This window comes from Hyperolius riggenbachi, chromosome 11 (assembly GCF_040937935.1).
Source record: "Hyperolius riggenbachi isolate aHypRig1 chromosome 11, aHypRig1.pri, whole genome shotgun sequence".
Lineage (NCBI taxonomy): Eukaryota > Metazoa > Chordata > Amphibia > Anura > Hyperoliidae > Hyperolius > Hyperolius riggenbachi.
Window position 1 is genome coordinate 168,364,936 of NC_090656.1, and position 17,384 is coordinate 168,382,319.

At 45.9% G+C, this 17,384-nt stretch overlaps 1 protein-coding gene across 3 annotated transcripts in view; it reads right to left on the reverse strand.

Annotated features, from left to right (window-relative positions):
* Positions 1-6,886: 6,886 nt before the first annotated feature.
* The window catches only part of LOC137538768 (nuclear receptor coactivator 5-like), a 67,314-nt gene continuing 56,816 nt past the window's right edge, over positions 6,887-17,384 (reverse strand). For 2 of the 3 annotated variants that reach the window (XM_068261079.1, XM_068261078.1), the window contains 2 exons: positions 15,873-16,019; positions 6,887-7,259 (listed from right to left, as the gene is read on the reverse strand). In XM_068261079.1, coding sequence (XP_068117180.1) covers positions 7,201-7,259; positions 15,873-16,019 — 206 coding nt within the window. In that variant the 3' untranslated portion in view covers positions 6,887-7,200. The remainder of the gene's footprint in view (positions 7,260-15,872; positions 16,020-17,384) is intronic. The other variant, XM_068261080.1, reaches the window with a different exon arrangement.

Consider the following 17,384-nt stretch of genomic DNA (forward strand, 5'->3'; position numbering starts at 1 on the left):
ATGTCTAGCTTTAAGTTCCAAGGGGTAGAGAGGGTTGTGAGTTCTATGAGGGGTGGGGACACATATAGGATGCTGCTAAAAAGAGAAGCTTATTGGATTTGGAAATTGGGAACCCGCTCACCTTTAGGTTTGAATTCTAGGTTAGATTTAAGCACGATATATAATGTCTAATAAATAGTGATGTATGTTCATTCCTAGTTGTGTTTCAGACAGGTTTCCATATAGTGTTTAACAATTTTCAGTGACCATAAGCATGTATGCGTTCTCATACATTTATATATGCATATGCTTATACTATACCCCTCTTTGTTATGCCAATCCATCCTCCTTTCCCCCCCCCCTCCCCCTCTCTGAACCCCTCCTCTTTCCCTCTATTATTGTCCTGTTCCCTCCTTTACACTCTTTGATTTGTATATAATTGTTAGCATGTGATGTTTGATGCTATGTTTTTAAAGGACATCTACTGTGTATGTGTTTTACTATTAGGTGTATTGTATTAGTCCACACCATTTTAACTATGTCTCTTTAAGAATTGAGTCGACACCTATGGGCGTGTCCCCCTTTTCTCACCTATATAACTCATGTAATGTTTGTCTTTTGTAAGCTATGATTAAGGAGCCGTTGCTCCGATACGCGTGAGCTTTTTCCTTGCAAACTTTGATGTTGGATCGCAAATAAAGGTCTTTTTTGATTATATCCCTCCATCTGGTGCAGCGGGATTTTTTTGGATTCTTTGGACACTTTGGCTTGAACTTCCCTGCTCCCATATGTGCACAAGACGTGAGTGTAGCAGCCTGTTCACTAGCTCCATCTCTGGTAGGAAAGTGCTGCTCCAAAGGTCTTGACTGGTAGGTGGCAAAAGTAGGCAACCAGGGTGCCTGGGGAAAGAGGTAATTTTCTTGCATACCTGTGCAGCAGCAAACTTTCCTAGTGGAAAGTAGTAGTAAGCCGAGTACAACTAGTAAACTGAGTACTATTGTATCCCAGACTGTGTTTGACTCACTAGTTTTAGTTACCTGTCCATCAAAATCAGGTGGTGGCCAAAAGCACACTCAACTGTCATTGGACAGGCTTTGATGGTAAAGTGTTGAACATCTGATTTTGATAGACAGATATCTAAACTAGTGAGCAGTGACACTATTTCTTAAAATTTATGATCATTCTCGGGGAAACAAGGGTAGTTGCCACTACTGGACTGAGAGGAAGCAGAAGTATGAGTGCTTGCGGTACTACCTTGTGATAGCTGGGTATACATGGTAGGTTCCTCTACAGAGGTGATAGGGAAAGAAGGTGGTGGCTGGTAACCCTGGTATGACTGATTTGGAGATGGACCGTGGTATGGCTGAGTGGGAGATGGTTGCCATGCGGAGGATGGTCTACTGGGTGGTGCAGAGTGTTATAATTTAAGTAGGCCTCAGTTATTTGGACTGAGTTAGTCAAAAAGGCTTGGGGTGCAGACCTGCCCTTTAAGGGGATTTTCTCTTAGAGAGAAAATCTACAGTTCTGTCAGCAGAACTAGGACATACCAAGAAGCTGTTCTATGGACAAGGCCACAGGTCTCACTGACCTCAACATGTACACCACAAGAACAGTAAACATAGGCCATATTTACTAAATACCAAATTCTTGTAAGTAAGGGAAAAGTGACATTAAATATTAATCGAGTAGGTGTGTATTATGAAACCACGAGGGGTCGAAGCCAATAGCTGGGTCTGGGGGATGGCTAAGATGAGGTCACATTTAACTCTTTCCTGGTCAGTATTAAAGGGCCGGGTGGGCGAACGGAGCTCACTCTGCTTCCTGCTTTCCTGCTATCTAGATGCTGACTGGAACCTCTAAGTATTTCCATTCTATATGTAATCTGATATGATGTATGCTGTACATAGGTAGTCTAGAAGATGTAACGTAGTCTAGAAAGAAGGTAACTGACTAACATTCAGGAGGAATTTAGTCAAGAGCTGTAACGCCAAGAACTTAAACAGAAGAAGTTGCTTTGCTAGGATATGATGAACTGTATCTATCTGTATTTCTATTTCTTGAATAAATAACTTGTACATTGAAGAAGCCTGAGAACGGTCTATCTCCAATAATGCTTGCTGTGTTGAGAGTCAAAGTATCTCACAGTCTGTGAGGCGCAACTATAAGAAGTTGCTGGTGTCGAAACAGTTAAGGTGATTTATAACAGTTTATAACACAGAGTAATCTAAGTGACGCAGACTAATTTCATCTACGTGGACGTTGGCTCCTATGGTGGTTCAAGTGACTCAGGGATATTCCAGCAGTCCAGACTGCACCGCCTTCTCAATGAGGATAAGCTGGACATCCCCGGGGACAAGCCTTGGCCTGGAACATCACCCTACGTTTTCGTCGGCGACGAGGCCTTTGCCTTATCACAACATGTGATGAGGCAGTTTGGGCAGAGAAGGCCTCAGATGCAAAAAAAGTGCGTTTAACTACCGGCTGACCCGGGCTCGTTGCATGGTCGAGTGCACATTTGGAATCATGTCAAACAAGTGGAGGATGTTCCACACACCACTATAGCTGAGCCCTACCAACGCTACAGCTGTCGTGAAGGCGGCATGCATCCTCCACAACTATGTTCGGCAGGAGGAAGGCTACAACATTCATCACCTCAACCAGGACTATTTGCCCGGAATCCGCCGGTTTGCGACAAGGGGTAAGGTACAGGCCCAGCAGAATCGGGACTACATGGCACGGTACTTTGTGTCTAGAGAGGGACACATAGCAGCCCAGGACATTATTGTTCCTCTAGTTTTTTGGGACATTTTATTTATTTGGGGGGGGGGGGGGGGGCTTTTTGTTATGTTTTCTTTCAATACATTGTTTTCAAATCAAAATTTAAAAAAATGTTTTCAATGCTTGTTCACTGATGGGGATGCGGTGGGAGTTTGGAGTGGGGGGCTTGGTGTGTTGGGTGGATAGGAGGAGCAGTGTTGAATACAGGGGTGGGTGCCTTTGGAGGGGGAGAGGGTGGAAAAGAGACGCTAGGATGGGGGTTGTAGTTAAAGAGTCTGAAGCGACATTAAAAATCGCTTTTTACCTTATAATCCACATGGGCATGTCTGCCCCTGCTAAAACGCCGCCATCCCGTGGCAGAACGGGGGTCCTTTAACCCCCAAATCCCCCCCCGTGCTGTGCGGGGAAAGCTTCCTGCTTGAGGCAAGGCTAACGGCCCTGATCGCCGCCTCTCCCCAACCCTCTGACTTCCTACACTGAGAGGTGCGGGGAGAGGCGGAGATCCGCCGCTGATAGACGCGCATGGAGGCAGAGCTACAGCCATTAGCCCTGTCTCCACGAGCAGCAAAATCTACGACCAAGTTGTGTCCCCGCTGGCACAGACAGGCTACATGTGCAGTACAGCAGAATGCTTTCATTACCCGCTCCGTCGCCGGTTCATGTCTATGACGCCCACTAGTGGTGAGACGCCACTGAATAACGTCATAGACGCAAGCTGGCAACAGGCAAATCTGGACGGCGAGGTGCAGTGAGCGAAAGCTTCCGCCGTTCCCCTGCACATGTAGCACAAAGCAGATAAATACTACTGCTCCACTGTGGCGGGGGTGGTTGAGAGACTCGGGGAGGGGGGGAATCGGCCACATCACGCCGTAAACATTTTACCCTCACGGAGATCACCCCCCGGCATATGGTGGAATGGGCACTCGGGAGTCACTGCTGCACTCTGCATATGGCAGAGACACTCGGGGAGAGGGGTGTCATATTAAAGCAGACCTGAACTCAGAACTTTACTCTCTGCTCTAAAAGTTACACAACAGCATAATAACCTTTGCAGAAAAACGTTTTGATTACAGCTGATACAAATCCAGACATTAATCTGCACTGTTTCTACTTCCTGCTTTCTTGGAAGCAGAAATATTAACATTCTGTGCTTTCAAATGAGTTTATCTGCTGTGGCAGTCAGGAGACATGGGGAGTGGGGATTACACAGGCTTAGGGCCGGTTCACACTTGCGGTTCTCTGCCAAACGGACCGGATGACCTGACCGGATCCGGACCGGAACCGTACGGTTCTGATCCGGATCCGATCCGGTCAGGTTGCATCAGGATGCGATCCAGATCCGTTTGGCAAAAGATAGTAGAAACAGAATAAAAATGTTGGGGTCTGGGAGGTCAGCAGAAGGTGGACCTGTGGAATCAGGCCCTCCGCTGTTTAGCACTCACCTCCACCTCCGACATACTGCCAACATCTCCAGCACGTTTAAAGTCACTGCTGCTCCACTCCAAAATGCTTGCCCATGTGTCCCCATCCAAAATCGCTGCTACAATACGCATAGGAAGTGGGGTAGAACATCCGGATTTTTAGCCAGTGTGTTGTGCGCTCTCCGGTTCTCATTGGTTTGTATTGGCCGGATGGTGCAGTCCGGCTCCGCTCCAGATACGGCTGCCGGAGGAGCTGGACCAAAAAATAGCGCATGTTGGGTCTTATGCCGGAGTCCGGACGAATGTGAACGGACGCATAGGCTTTCATTGCTATGCCATGCGTCCGTTCCGTCCGTTCTGCATGCGGTCCGGCTCCGGCGATTCCGGACGGCGACCGCTAATGTGAACCAGGCCTAAACTCTCTAAATACATACAGCGTGCATTTCTAGCAGTATTTTTTATAATATTACAGTTTAGTACAAGCATATAAGGCTTACAGGCAGTATTGTGGAGAATATAGCTTCTGTAATTCCGGTCTTTTTTTTAGCGCTAGGCTAGCTGCATGCAAAAAAGAAAAAAAAAAGTGAAAAAAAAACCTCCCGCGGCCGCGGGAATTATATTTGCCTTAACGCCTGGAAGACTTCGCTGTGTGCCCAGTCTAAAGAGAACATATACAAATTTCTGTTCTGCTGGTTTAACACTCCAGACAGACTACACCGTTTTCCAGAAGTATCGGATAGGTGTTGGAGGGGATGAGATGAGGTGGGCTCCTTGCACCATATACAGTATACTGGCATTGTCCTAAAATCCAACGATTCTGGGTTCAAGTGCAGGGGCTTATTAAATAGGTGATTTACCTTTAGATCCCTGGGTATATGTGCTGGGTTGTCCACATAAAGGTATTAGGATGTATACACAAAGAATGTTGACTCATTCTGATGGCGCCTAGAATAACTATAGCTACTAGAGGGAGGGCGGTAGAACCACCATCCTTCCAAGAGGTAGTTCAGAAGATCAGATACACGAGAACCATGGAATATTTGACCTCAGAAGCGCATGAAAAGACAGCTTGACAAAATATGGGATTTTTAGGATGTTAATTTTGAGACTCCGTTAGACTAAAAATTCAGAGTTACTCTCGGTTCAGGGAAACATTCTACTAGGGCATGGTTTGATATACAAGATGGACACGATGGATATACAAGATATAAAAATTCTATACTTTCTGTTACATTCCCTTACTCACGGTTTTAGGACTGTTACGAGTCTGAGTGCATAGGCTTGTTATTGTCCTGTGATACAATTATTGGCTATACTCTGATCTGTATGTTCGATAAAAATGTTAAAAACCTTTCAATAAAAATTGAATTACAAAAAAAAATACAAAAAGCAATTCAATTTTTTCAGATTTGATTATTGATAAAATGGACACATTTACTGTAATTTCCAGTGACAGACAACATTAGCTCTGAAGGCAGTTTTCCTTTAAAGTACATAAAATGAGAGGGATATGGAGACTGCCATAAGTTTTTCCTTTAAAAAAGTCCCTAAGGTAACTATTTATATACAATATATGTTTTTTAAATGGTGTAATTTTTTTTTTATTTTTTTTTACAAGTGTTTTATTTTGGTAACTATAGGGGAGGAAGGGGTTAAAAATACTAAACATTATTTCATTTACCTATGGATTAGTGTATTAAGAGTGTATTTGGATGTATTTTTACTTTTTGGCCACAAGACAGTGCTACACTGAGTGCCATGATTTGTTTGTCTTTTTTTTTTATTTTTAAATCAGAACTGCCGGAATGCAGACACAGTGATCGGGATGGAAACAGCTGTTATCTGTTCCGCATCAGTCCGGATCTTACTGCTTTAAAAAAAAAAAATAAAAAATTATATATATATATATATATATATATATATATTATATATATGTATATTTATATTCAGCAGCAGTATTTCTACAATCTTGTATTGGCCACCACTTGCCGACCGCGCACTCATACCGCGCGTCGGCAAAGTGGCAGCTGCAGCGACGCAGTTCTGCGTCGCCGGCTGCAGGCTAATTAATCAGGAAGCAGCCACTCGCCCGAGCGGCTGCTTCCTGTCAATTCACGGCGGGGGGGCTCCGTGAATAGCCTGCGGGCCGCCGATCGCGGAAATAATCCGCTTTGTTTACATTTTTACAACGCTGCTGACAGTAGCAGCGTTGTACCAGATCAGCGATCCCCGGCCAATCAGCGGCCGGGGATCGCTGTCACATGACAGGCAGGAGCCTGTTAGAGGCTGCACAGGACAGATCCGTTCCTGTGCAGCCTCTAATCTCCGGGGAAAGGAGGTAGGAGAGGGAGGGGGGGGAATGTCGCCGCGGAGGGGGCTTTCAGGTGCCCCCCCCCGCAAACCTCAGGCAGGCAGGAGCGATCAGACCCCCCCCCTGCACATCATCCCCATAGGTGGGAAAAAAGGGGGGCGATCTGGTCGCTCTGCCTGCTACCTGATCTGTGCTGGGGGCTGCAGAGCCCACCCAGCACAGATCACAGAATACAGCGCTGGTCCTTAAGGGGGGGGGGGGTAAAGCGTGGGTCCTCAAGTGGTTAAACATTAAACTTGTAAATATTGCCAACATTCCTGTTTGTTCACCTTTTAGTATGCTTAGTGTGCAATATAAAAAAAACTTGATCCAGACACAAAAAAAATTAGGCATAAAACATGTTTTATCTTCATTTTATTCTCTTACTTTCTCCTGAGAATGCGCAGACATTATCAAAACATTATATAAAACAAAACATAAAAATATTGTGGGGCTACCACACAGGACTGCATTGCACTGAACATCAATCTGTCCATACCCAGTGTGATTAAAGGAGAGCAAGGAAATCAATTCATATATCTATTAAAAACAAAACAAAAACAAAAAAAAAAAACCTTAAAAAATAAAAAGCTTGTGTAGGAATGTACGGGCCACAACTGTACTGTACTATCACTGGGCATAGGTGGTGGACGGAGTAGGTCAATTGCTTGTTTACAGCAAAGGTTTAGGCTTTGTTGACCAGAGGAGCGAACTGTTACTTGTTGAAAGAGCTGTAAAAAGAGCAAATACAAAAAGGATTAGCAAAGCAGCATATATGATTTGATTGGCTTTCTGAAAATTAAGTAAGTTTTATTTAACCAAGTGAGATCATCAGGGTTCTGAAAAAAGCAGCACTAGTTTTGGTTCCTTTCCTCTTCTTCCTTAACCTCCCTGCCGGAAAGCCCGTGCTGAGCACGGGCTATGCTGCCGGAAGGCACCGCTCAGGCCCCGCTGGGCCGATTTGCATAATTTTTTTTTGATACACGCAGCTAGCACTTTGCTAGCTGCGTATGCAATGCAATCGCCGTCGCTACCCGCCGCGCCCCCCCCCCCCAGACCCCGTGCGCTGCCTGGCCAATCAGTGCCAGGCAGCGCTGTGGGCTGCATCGGAGTCCCCTATGACGTCACGACGTCGATGACGTCATCCCACCCGGTCGCCATGGCGACGGGGGAAGCCCTCCAGGAGATCCCGTTCTTTGAACGGGATCTCCGATCGCCGGAGGCGATTGGAGGGGCTGGGGGGATGCCGCTGAGCAGCGGCCATCATGTAGCGAGACCTTGTCTCGCTACATGAAAAAGAAAAAAAAAAAACAGATTTGCTGCCCCCTAGCGGATTTTTAGCAAACCGCCAGGAGGGTTAGAGAGACTCTGAGCTCAAACTAGAATAGAAAATGGTACTCACCTGGGGCTTTCTGCAGCCCAGTGTAGGTCTGGAGGTCCCACGCCGGCGTCCTGGCTCCTCTCCCAAGGGCTGTCCAAAAATGGCTGGCCGGCGGCTCCCGACGACACTGGCCCGGAGTGTCGGGCTCCTTCTTCCGCATACATCACTGATGTCGTCAAACACTGGCCGCCTCGCGTCATCACGGCGGCCGGCGTGATAGTACGGCGCATGCGCACATTAATCGCGCATGCGCCGTACTGCCACGCCGGCCACCATGATGACGCGAGGTGGCCGGCGTGGTGACGACATCAGTGAAATATGCAGAAGAAGGAGCCCGACACTCCGGGCCAGTGTCGTCGGGAGCCGCCGGCCAGCCATTTTTGGACAGCCCTTGGGAGAGGAGCCAGGACGCCGGCGTGGGACCTCCAGACCTACACTGGGCTGCAGAAAGCCCCAGGTGAGTACCATTTTCTATTCTAGTTTGAGCTCGGAGTCCCTTTAATAATTTAGTGACCAACGCTATCGGTATTCACAACAATCTTCAGTAGTGCTAACCGTTACAAGACATTACAATGAAAACAAGATCTAACCCAGTGGTCCTAAAACTAAGGCTCGCGGGCCGAATGCGGCCCCCTGAGGCTTTTTCACTGGCCCCCAAACACAAAATGTATAACTTATAGATGCAGCTCACGGCACCTTTAAATATTGGCGCCCCGCATCTAGAATAGCAGTGCTGGCACCACCCACCCACATACTGTAGAAGCCAGCAAGCAGTCCTTTGCTGGCTTTCAATCTAATTCTGCATCAGGTGACACTGCTGTCCAAGTGGACAGCAGGTTATCACCTGGGTATGCTTTCACTGTCTGGTGCACAAAGATGTTCTTCGGGTGCCGCATGACTGAATGGCTGCTGATGCTGGGAGTTCTCCTCCAGGCATGATTGGGGGGATCAATACCTAGATTCAATGTAATGTTTTTCAACATCAGTTTATCTATGTTCCGGCCCTTCAGCAGTCTGAAGTATGTTGACCTGGCCTTTGACCGAAAAAGTTAGGGAACCCTGATCTAACCCATACATAAAGACATGGACACAGCGTTCACTCGTAATTAGAATATGATTTTATATTTAACCCTTTAGCAGCCAAATAAAGTTTGGCTGCAGGGCCAAATTTTTCCTGCTGCTGGGGAAGAGTGCCTTCCCTTGCCTGGCAGGCTCAGCAGGGAGCTTTTATAGTTGCCTGTCCAGACGGCTGGATTGGCTTCTTCATCCTTCACCGCAGTGGCAATGTAACTGCGACATGACTTCTCGGTTCCGATCACATGGTATCTGGATCGAGGAGACCATCACCCCTTTTCCACCACTGGGTGGCGCAGTAACGCTGGCACGGTCTCCTGAATGGCATTATTTGTCACATCTTACAAGATTAGCTGCATGCTTGTCTCTGGTGTGATTCAGACACTACTGCAGCTAAATAGATCTGCAGGGTTGCCAGGCAACTGGTATTGTTTAAAAAGGAAATAAATATGTCAGACTCCATAAACCTCACTTCAGTTGTCCTTTAACAGAACAGGGGGTACAAAGCAATTTTTTTGTACAAGAGAACACCCTTGAGTAATCTGGAGAGACAGACATTGCTCTGGTCAGAGGCTCTGCAAGCAGGAATCAGGGTGGAGCAGCAGAAGATATGACACAAATAGAAACAATTTCTATTGTAATTAACAACAAATGAGGAGGAATTCTATTGTAATTAACAACAAATGAGGAGGAATTATATTGTATTTAACAAAGGATGATGATGAGCAATAGCATGAGGAGAATGAGTAGCATGAGGAGCATGAGAAGGATAAAGATGAGGAGCATGAGGAGGAGGAGGAGGAGGAGGAGAAAAGCTAGTTTTAATACCCCCTGGTTAATTAGTATAGTATTGCCCTAGCAGAAAGTCTGCAGCAGCCCTTGTAATCACTAAGTGGAGTTCAGCTTTCTTACCTAGTCTGTATACTGCCAATGCAAAATGTGCCAGGTGGATCCTGCTTTTCCTATCTATCTGATTGCATTTCTTTGCAGAGTAGGCATGGTCGGGGAGATGCAAATTTCGCCTTGCTTTCAAATTATTTATATATATATATATATATATATATATATATATATATATATATATATATATATATATATATATATATATATATATATATATATATATATATATATATATATATATATATATATATATATATATATATATATATATATATATATATATATATTTTTTTTTTTTTTTCCAGCTTAAAATTGGACCAATCAGTATAGCCTCCTGTCAATTCTTATTGGTCCAAGTTCAAGATGCATAACATTTACATGAAATTTTAATTTAACCACTTCAGGACCACAGTCTTTTCGCCCCTTAAGGACCAGAGCCTTTTTCTCCATTCAGACCACTGCAGCTTTCACGGTTTATTGCTCGGTCATACAACCTACCACCTAAATGAATTTTACCTCCTTTTCTTGTCACTAATACAGCTTTCTTTTGATGCTATTTGATTGCTGCTGCGAGTTTTACTTTTTATTATATTCATCAAAAAAGACATGAATTTTGTCAAAAAAATGACTTTTTTAACTTTCTGTGCTGACATTTTTCAAATAAAGTAAAATTTCCTATACATTTGAGCGCGAAAGTTATTCTGCTACATGTCTTTGATAAAAAAAAAAACATTCAGTGTATATTTATTGGATTGGGTAAAAGTTATAGCGTTTACAAACTATGGTGCCAAAAGTGAATTTTCCCATTTTCAAGCATCTCTGACTTTTCTGCGCACCTGTCATGTTTCATGAGGGGCTAAAATTCCAGGATAGTACAAATACCCCCCAAATGACCCCATTTTGGAAAGAAGACATCCCAAAGTATTCAGTGAGAGGCATGGTGAGTTCATAGAAGATTTTATTTTTTGTCACAAGTTAGCGGAAAATGACAGTTTGTGACAAAAAAAAAAAAAAAAAAAAAGTTTCCATTTCTTCTAACTTGCGACAAAAAAAAATGAAATCTGCCACAGACTCACTATGCTCCTCTCTGAATACCTTGAAGTGTCTACTTTCCAGAATGGGGTCATTTGTGGGGTGTGTTTACTGTCCTGGCATTTGGGGGGTGCCTAATTGTAAGCACCCCTGTAAAGCCTAAAGATGCTCATTGGACTTTGGGCCCCTTAGCGCAGTTAGGCCGCAAAAAAGTGCCACACATGTGGTATTGCCGTACTCAGGAAAAGTAGTATAATGTGTTTTGGGGTGTATTTTTACACATACACATGCTGGGTGGGAGAAATATCTCCGTAAATGACAATTTTTTTATTTTTTTTACACACAATTGTCTATTTATAGAGATATTTCTCCCACTCAGCATGGGTATGTGGAAAAATACACCCCAAAACACATTATACTACTTCTCCTGAGTACGGCGATACCACATGTGTGGCACTTTTTTGCACCCTAACTGCGCTAAGGGGCCCAAAGTCCAATGAGTACCTTTAGGATTTCACAGGTCATTTTGAGAAATTTCGTTTCAAGACTACTCCTCACGGTTTAGGGCCCCTAAAATGCCAGGACAGTATAGGAACCCCACAAATTACCCCATTTTAGAAAGAAGACACCCCAAGGTATTCCGTTAGATGTATGGTGAGTTCATAGAAGATTTTTTTTTTTTGTCACAAGTTAGCGGAAATTGATTTTAATTGTTTTTTTTCACAAAGTGTCATTTTCCGCTAACTTGTGACAAAAAATAAAATCTTCTATGAACTCGCCATTCTCCTAACGGAATACCTTGGGGTGTCTTCTTTCTAAAATGGAGTCATTTGTGGGGTTCCTATACTGCCCTGGTATTTTAGGGGCCCTAAACCGTGAGGAGTAGTCTTGAAACCAAATGTGGCAAAATGACCTGTGAAATCCTAAAGGTACTCATTGGACTTTGGGCCCCTTAGCGCACTTAGGGTGCAAAAAAGTGCCACACATGTGGTATCGCCGTACTCAGGAGAAGTAGTATAATGTGTTTTGGGGTGTATTTTTACACATACCCATGCTGGGTGGGAGAAATATCTCTGTAAATGACAATTATTTGATTTTTTTTACACACAATTGTCCATTTACAGAGAGATTTCTCCCACCCAGCATGGGTATGTATAAAAATACACCCCAAAACACATTATACTACTTCTTCTGAGTACGGCGATACCACATGTGTGACACTTTTTTGCAACCTAGGTGCGCGAAGGGGCCTAACGTCCTATTCACAGGTCATTTTGAGGCATTTGGATTCTAGACTACTCCTCACGGTTTAGGGCCCCTAAAATGCCAGGGCAGTATAGGAACCCCACAAGTGACCCCATTTTAGAAAGAAGACACCCCAAGGTATTCTGTTAGGAGTATGGTGAGTTCATAGAAGATTTTTTTTTTGTCACAAGTTAGCGGAAAATGACACTTTGTGAAAAAAAAAAACAATACATATCAATTTCCGCTAACTTGTGACAAAAAATAAAATCTTCTATGAACTCATCATACACCTAAAAGAATACCTTGGGGTGTCTTCTTTCTAAAATGGGGTCACTTGTGGGGTTCCTATACTGCCCTGGCATTTTAGGGGCCCTAAACCGTGAGGAGTAGTCTTGAACCCAAATGTCTCAAAATGACCTGTGAAATCCTAAAGGTACTCATTGGACTTTGGGCCCCTTAGCACAGTTAGGCTGCAAAAAAGTGTCACACATGTGGTATCGCCGTACTCAGAAGAAGTAGTATAATGTGTTTTGTGGTGTATTTTTACATATAACCATGCTGGGTGGGAGAAATATCTCTGTAAATGACACATTTTTTTATTTGTTTTACACACAATTGTCCATTTACAGAGAGATTTCTCCCACCCAGCATGGGTATGTGTAAAAATACACCACAAAACACATTATACTACTTCTCCTGAGTATGGCGATACCACATGTGTGACACTTTTTTGCAGCCTAGGTGCGCTAAGGGGCCCAACGTCCTATTCACAGGTCATTTTGAGGCATTTGTTTTCTAGACTACTCCTCACGGTTTAGGGCCCCTAAAATGCCAGGGCAGTATAGGAACCCCACAAGTGACCCCATTTTAGAAAGAAGACACCCCAAGGTATTCCGTTAGGGGTATGGTGAGTTCATAGAAGATTTTATTTTTTCTCACAAGTTAGTGAAAAATGACACTTTGTGAAAAAAACAATAACAATCCAATTTCCGCTAACTTTTGACAAAAAATAAAATATTCTATGAACCCATCATACACCTAACAGAATACCTTGGGGTGTCTTCTTTCTAAAATGGGGTCACTTGTGGGGTTCCTATACTGCCCTGGCATTTTACGGGCCCAAAACTGTGAGTAGTCTGGAAACCAAATTTCTCAAAATGACTGTTCAGGGGTATAAGCATCTGCAAATTTTGATGACAGGTGGTCTATGAGGGGGCAAATTTTGTGGAATCGGTCATAAGCAGGGTGGCCTCTTAGATGACAGGATGTATTGGGCCTGATCTGATGGATAGGAGTGCTAGGGGGGTGACAGGAGGTGATTGATGGGTGTCTCAGGGGGCGGTTAGAGGGGAAAATAGATGCAATCAATGCACTGGGGAGGTGATCGGAAGGGGGTCTGAGGGGGATCTGAGGGTTTGGCCGAGTGATCAGGAGCCCACACGGGGCAAATTAGGGCCTGATCTGATGGGTAGGTGTGCTAGGGGGTGACAGGAGGTGATTGATGGGTGTCTCAAGGTGTGATTAGAGGGGGGAAATAGATGCAAGCAATGCACTGGCGAGGTGATCAGGGCTGGGGTCTGAGGGCGTTCTGAGGTGTGGGCGGGTGATTGGGTGCCCGCAAGGGGCAGATTAGGGTCTAATCTGATGGGTAACAGTGACAGGTGGTGATAGGGGGTGATTGATGGGTAATTAGTGGGTGTTTAGAGGAGAGAATAGATGTAAACAATGGATTTGGGAGGTGATCTGATGTCGGATCTGCGGGCGATCTATTGGTGTGGGTGGGTGATCAGATTGCCCGCAAGGGGCAGGTTAGGGGCTGATTGATGGGTGGCAGTGACAGGGGGTGATTGATGGGTGGCAGTGACAGGGGGTGATTGATGGGTGATTGACAGGTGATCAGTGGGTTATTACCCGGAATAACAGATGTAAATATTGCACGGGCGAATTGATAAGGGGGGGGTCTGAGGGCAATCTGAGCGTGTGGGCAGGTGATTGGGTGCCCGCAAGGGGCAGATTAGGGTCTAATCTGATGGGTAACAGTGACAGGTGGTGATAGGGGGTGATTGATGGGTAATTAGTGGGTGTTTAGAGGAGAGAATAGATGTAAACAATGGATTTGGGAGGTGATCTGATGTCGGATCTGCGGGCGATCTATTGGTGTGGGGGGGTGATAAGATTGCCCGCAAGGGGCAGGTTAGGGGCTGATTGATGGGTGGCAGTGACAGGGGGTGATTGATGGGTGGCAGTGACAGGGGGTGATTGATGGGTGATTGACAGGTGATCAGTGGGTTATTACCCGGAATAACAGATGTAAATATTGCACGGGCGAATTGATAAGGGGGGGGTCTGAGGGCAATCTGAGCGTGTGGGCAGGTGATTGGGTGCCCGCAAGGGGCAGATTAGGGTCTAATCTGATGGGTAACAGTGACAGGTGGTGATAGGGGGTGATTGATGGGTAATTAGTGGGTGTTTAGAGGAGAGAATAGATGTAAACAATGGATTTGGGAGGTGATCTGATGTCGGATCTGCGGGCGATCTATTGGTGTGGGGGGGTTCTCAGATTGCCCGCAAGGGGCAGATCAGGGGCTGATTGATGGGTGGCAGTGACAGGGGGTGATTGACGGGTGATTGACAGGTGATTGACAGGTGATTGACAGGTGATCAGGGGGGATAGATGCATACAGTATACGGGGGGGGGGGGGGGTCTGGGGGGGGGTCTGGGGAGAATCTGAGGGGTGGGGGGGTGATCAGGAGGGAGTAGGGGGCAGATTAGGGACTTAAAAAAAAAATAGCGTTGACAGATAGTGACAGGGAGTGATTGATGGGTGATTAGGAGGGTGACTGGGTGCAAACAGTGGTCTGGGGGGTGGGCAGGGGGGGGTCTGAGGGGTGCTGTGGGCGATCAGGGGGCAGGGGGGGGGGAAATCAGTGTGTTTGGTGCAGACTAGGGTGGCTGCAGCCTGCCCTGGTGGTCCCTCGGACACTGGGACCACCAGGGCAGGAGGCAGCCAGTATAATAGGCTTTGTATACATTACAAAGCCTATTATACACTGTTGCAGCGGCGATCCGGATGCCAGTAACCCGCCGGCGCTTCCGAACGGCCGGCGGGTTACGGCGAACGGGGGGCGGAGCCAGTCCCCGGCGGCTGATCGCGTCACGAATGACGCGATCGCCGCATAGCCACTCCCGCAGCCGCCCCCGCCGATGGGCGTATTGCGGTCGTTTGGGCCCGGACTTTGCCGCCGCCCATCGGCTGGGGGCGGTCGTTAAGTGGTTAAGGAGAAAATATTTGCATCTCATTGATCATCCCTATTGCAGACCAGTACCTGCTACAGGTAGTCCCCGGTTAACGAACGAGGTCGAGACTGTAGATTCATTCTTAACCTGAATCCGTTTGTAAGTCGGAACACTGAGCCTAAACTATTCCCTTCTGTTCCACTGTGCCCCCTATGAGATACCAGTGTCTACTGTACCCCCACTGCCCCCATGCCTCCAGTGTCCCCCTACTGCCCCTTTACCTTTATAAAACCCCTCGTTCGTGTCCTGCCTGTGCCTTCAGCTGTCCTTATGTGCCTCCTTATGTCCTTCTACTGCCCCCTTTGTGCCCCCCTTTCTGTTGCCTCTCACCCCCTTTGTGCCACCTGTGCCTCCTCTGCTCCTCTTTCTGCCACCTGCGCCCACTTTGCATCTCCACTGTTTTCTACTCACCTCCAAGATTGTCCCACGCCGCTCCAGATTCACCCCAGTCTCGGTCTCGACCGCCGCCGACTCGCAGTAATGACGTCATCGCAACGGGGGGCCGGGTTCGTAACAGCGAATCGTTTGTAAGTCGATCGTTCGAAAACCGGGAACTACCTGTATTTAGAAACATATCATATACCTTCAGCTAGACAATTTAAGATATACATATTTTATCTAACAGGTGAAAAAAAAATAACCTAAAACTTGCTGAATCTTATCTGACTGGTGTAAAAAACAAAACAAAAACAACAAAAAACAAGGGCTGTAAAGACATTTAAGACAATATAAATAATACTGCCCAGCTAAAGCAAAAGAAAAAAAACTGAAGAAACAAACAGGGCTAATACTGTGAGTTAAACACCTCCCTGCCTATCTTGTCTCTCAGAACAGTCATTTTCTGTAGCGTAGCATGTGTGCATGCCTATCTAGCTCTTAGGTGACAAGCACACATGCATACAGTTGGCATCATGTTAGTCTACGGGAGATGGGAATGTTGGATCTAAGCAGGGGTCTAGTCCTGGGAAAAGAGGTGAGTGGACCCGCCCCCAAAATGGGCATGGTCATGCACAACCTGGGCGTGGTCATGGGTGGGGCCAAATATACATGACCTTAGCAGTGATGTAAAAGGTCTGCCGGGGAAGTTTGAGCTTTGCCGTAGTGTATCCCCCAAAAATAGATGTAATCTGACAGCATTTCACCAAAAAGACACGTAATCTGGTAGAAGTTCCTCCAAAACACAGATAATATGGTAGTGGTTCCACCAAACTAGACAATGTGGCAGCAGCAATTCCCCCAATATACACATAATCTGGAAGCAGTTCCCCAAAATATGCAAAACCTGGCAGCGGACCACCCATAATACACATAACACCCAAAATACATGTAATCTGGCAGCAGTGGTCCCCCAAACATACACAATCTCGCAGTAGTTCTCCAAAATACACTTAATCCAGTATAAGTAGCCATGAATATAGTTGTCCCCAGAATAGGTAGCCAGGTGTATAGATGTACTCAGAATAGGTGGCCAGGTGTATATGTTCCATAGGTAGCCAGGTGTATAGTAGTCCCCAGTATATGTAGCCAGAGGTATAGGTGTCCAATATATGTAGTCAGGGGTATAGTAGTCCCCAGTATATGTAGCCAGAGGTATAGGTGCCCAGTATATGTAGCCAGAGGTATACGTCCCCAGTATATGTAGCCAGAGGTATACGTCCCCAGTATATGTAGCCAGAGGTATACGTCCCCAGTATATGTAGCCAGAGGTAAATGTGCCCAGCATATGTAGCCAGGGGTATATGTGCCCAGTATATGTAGCCAGGGGTATATGTGCCCAGTATATGTAGCCAGGGGTATATGTGCCCAGTATATGTAGCCAGGGTTCCCCCCAGCAGGAGGGGAGCAGCGCAGTAAAGGGGAGCTGTGGACACAGAAGTGGGGACCTCCCCCCCCCCCCCCCCTTTCCCTCACCTTGGGGCTCCC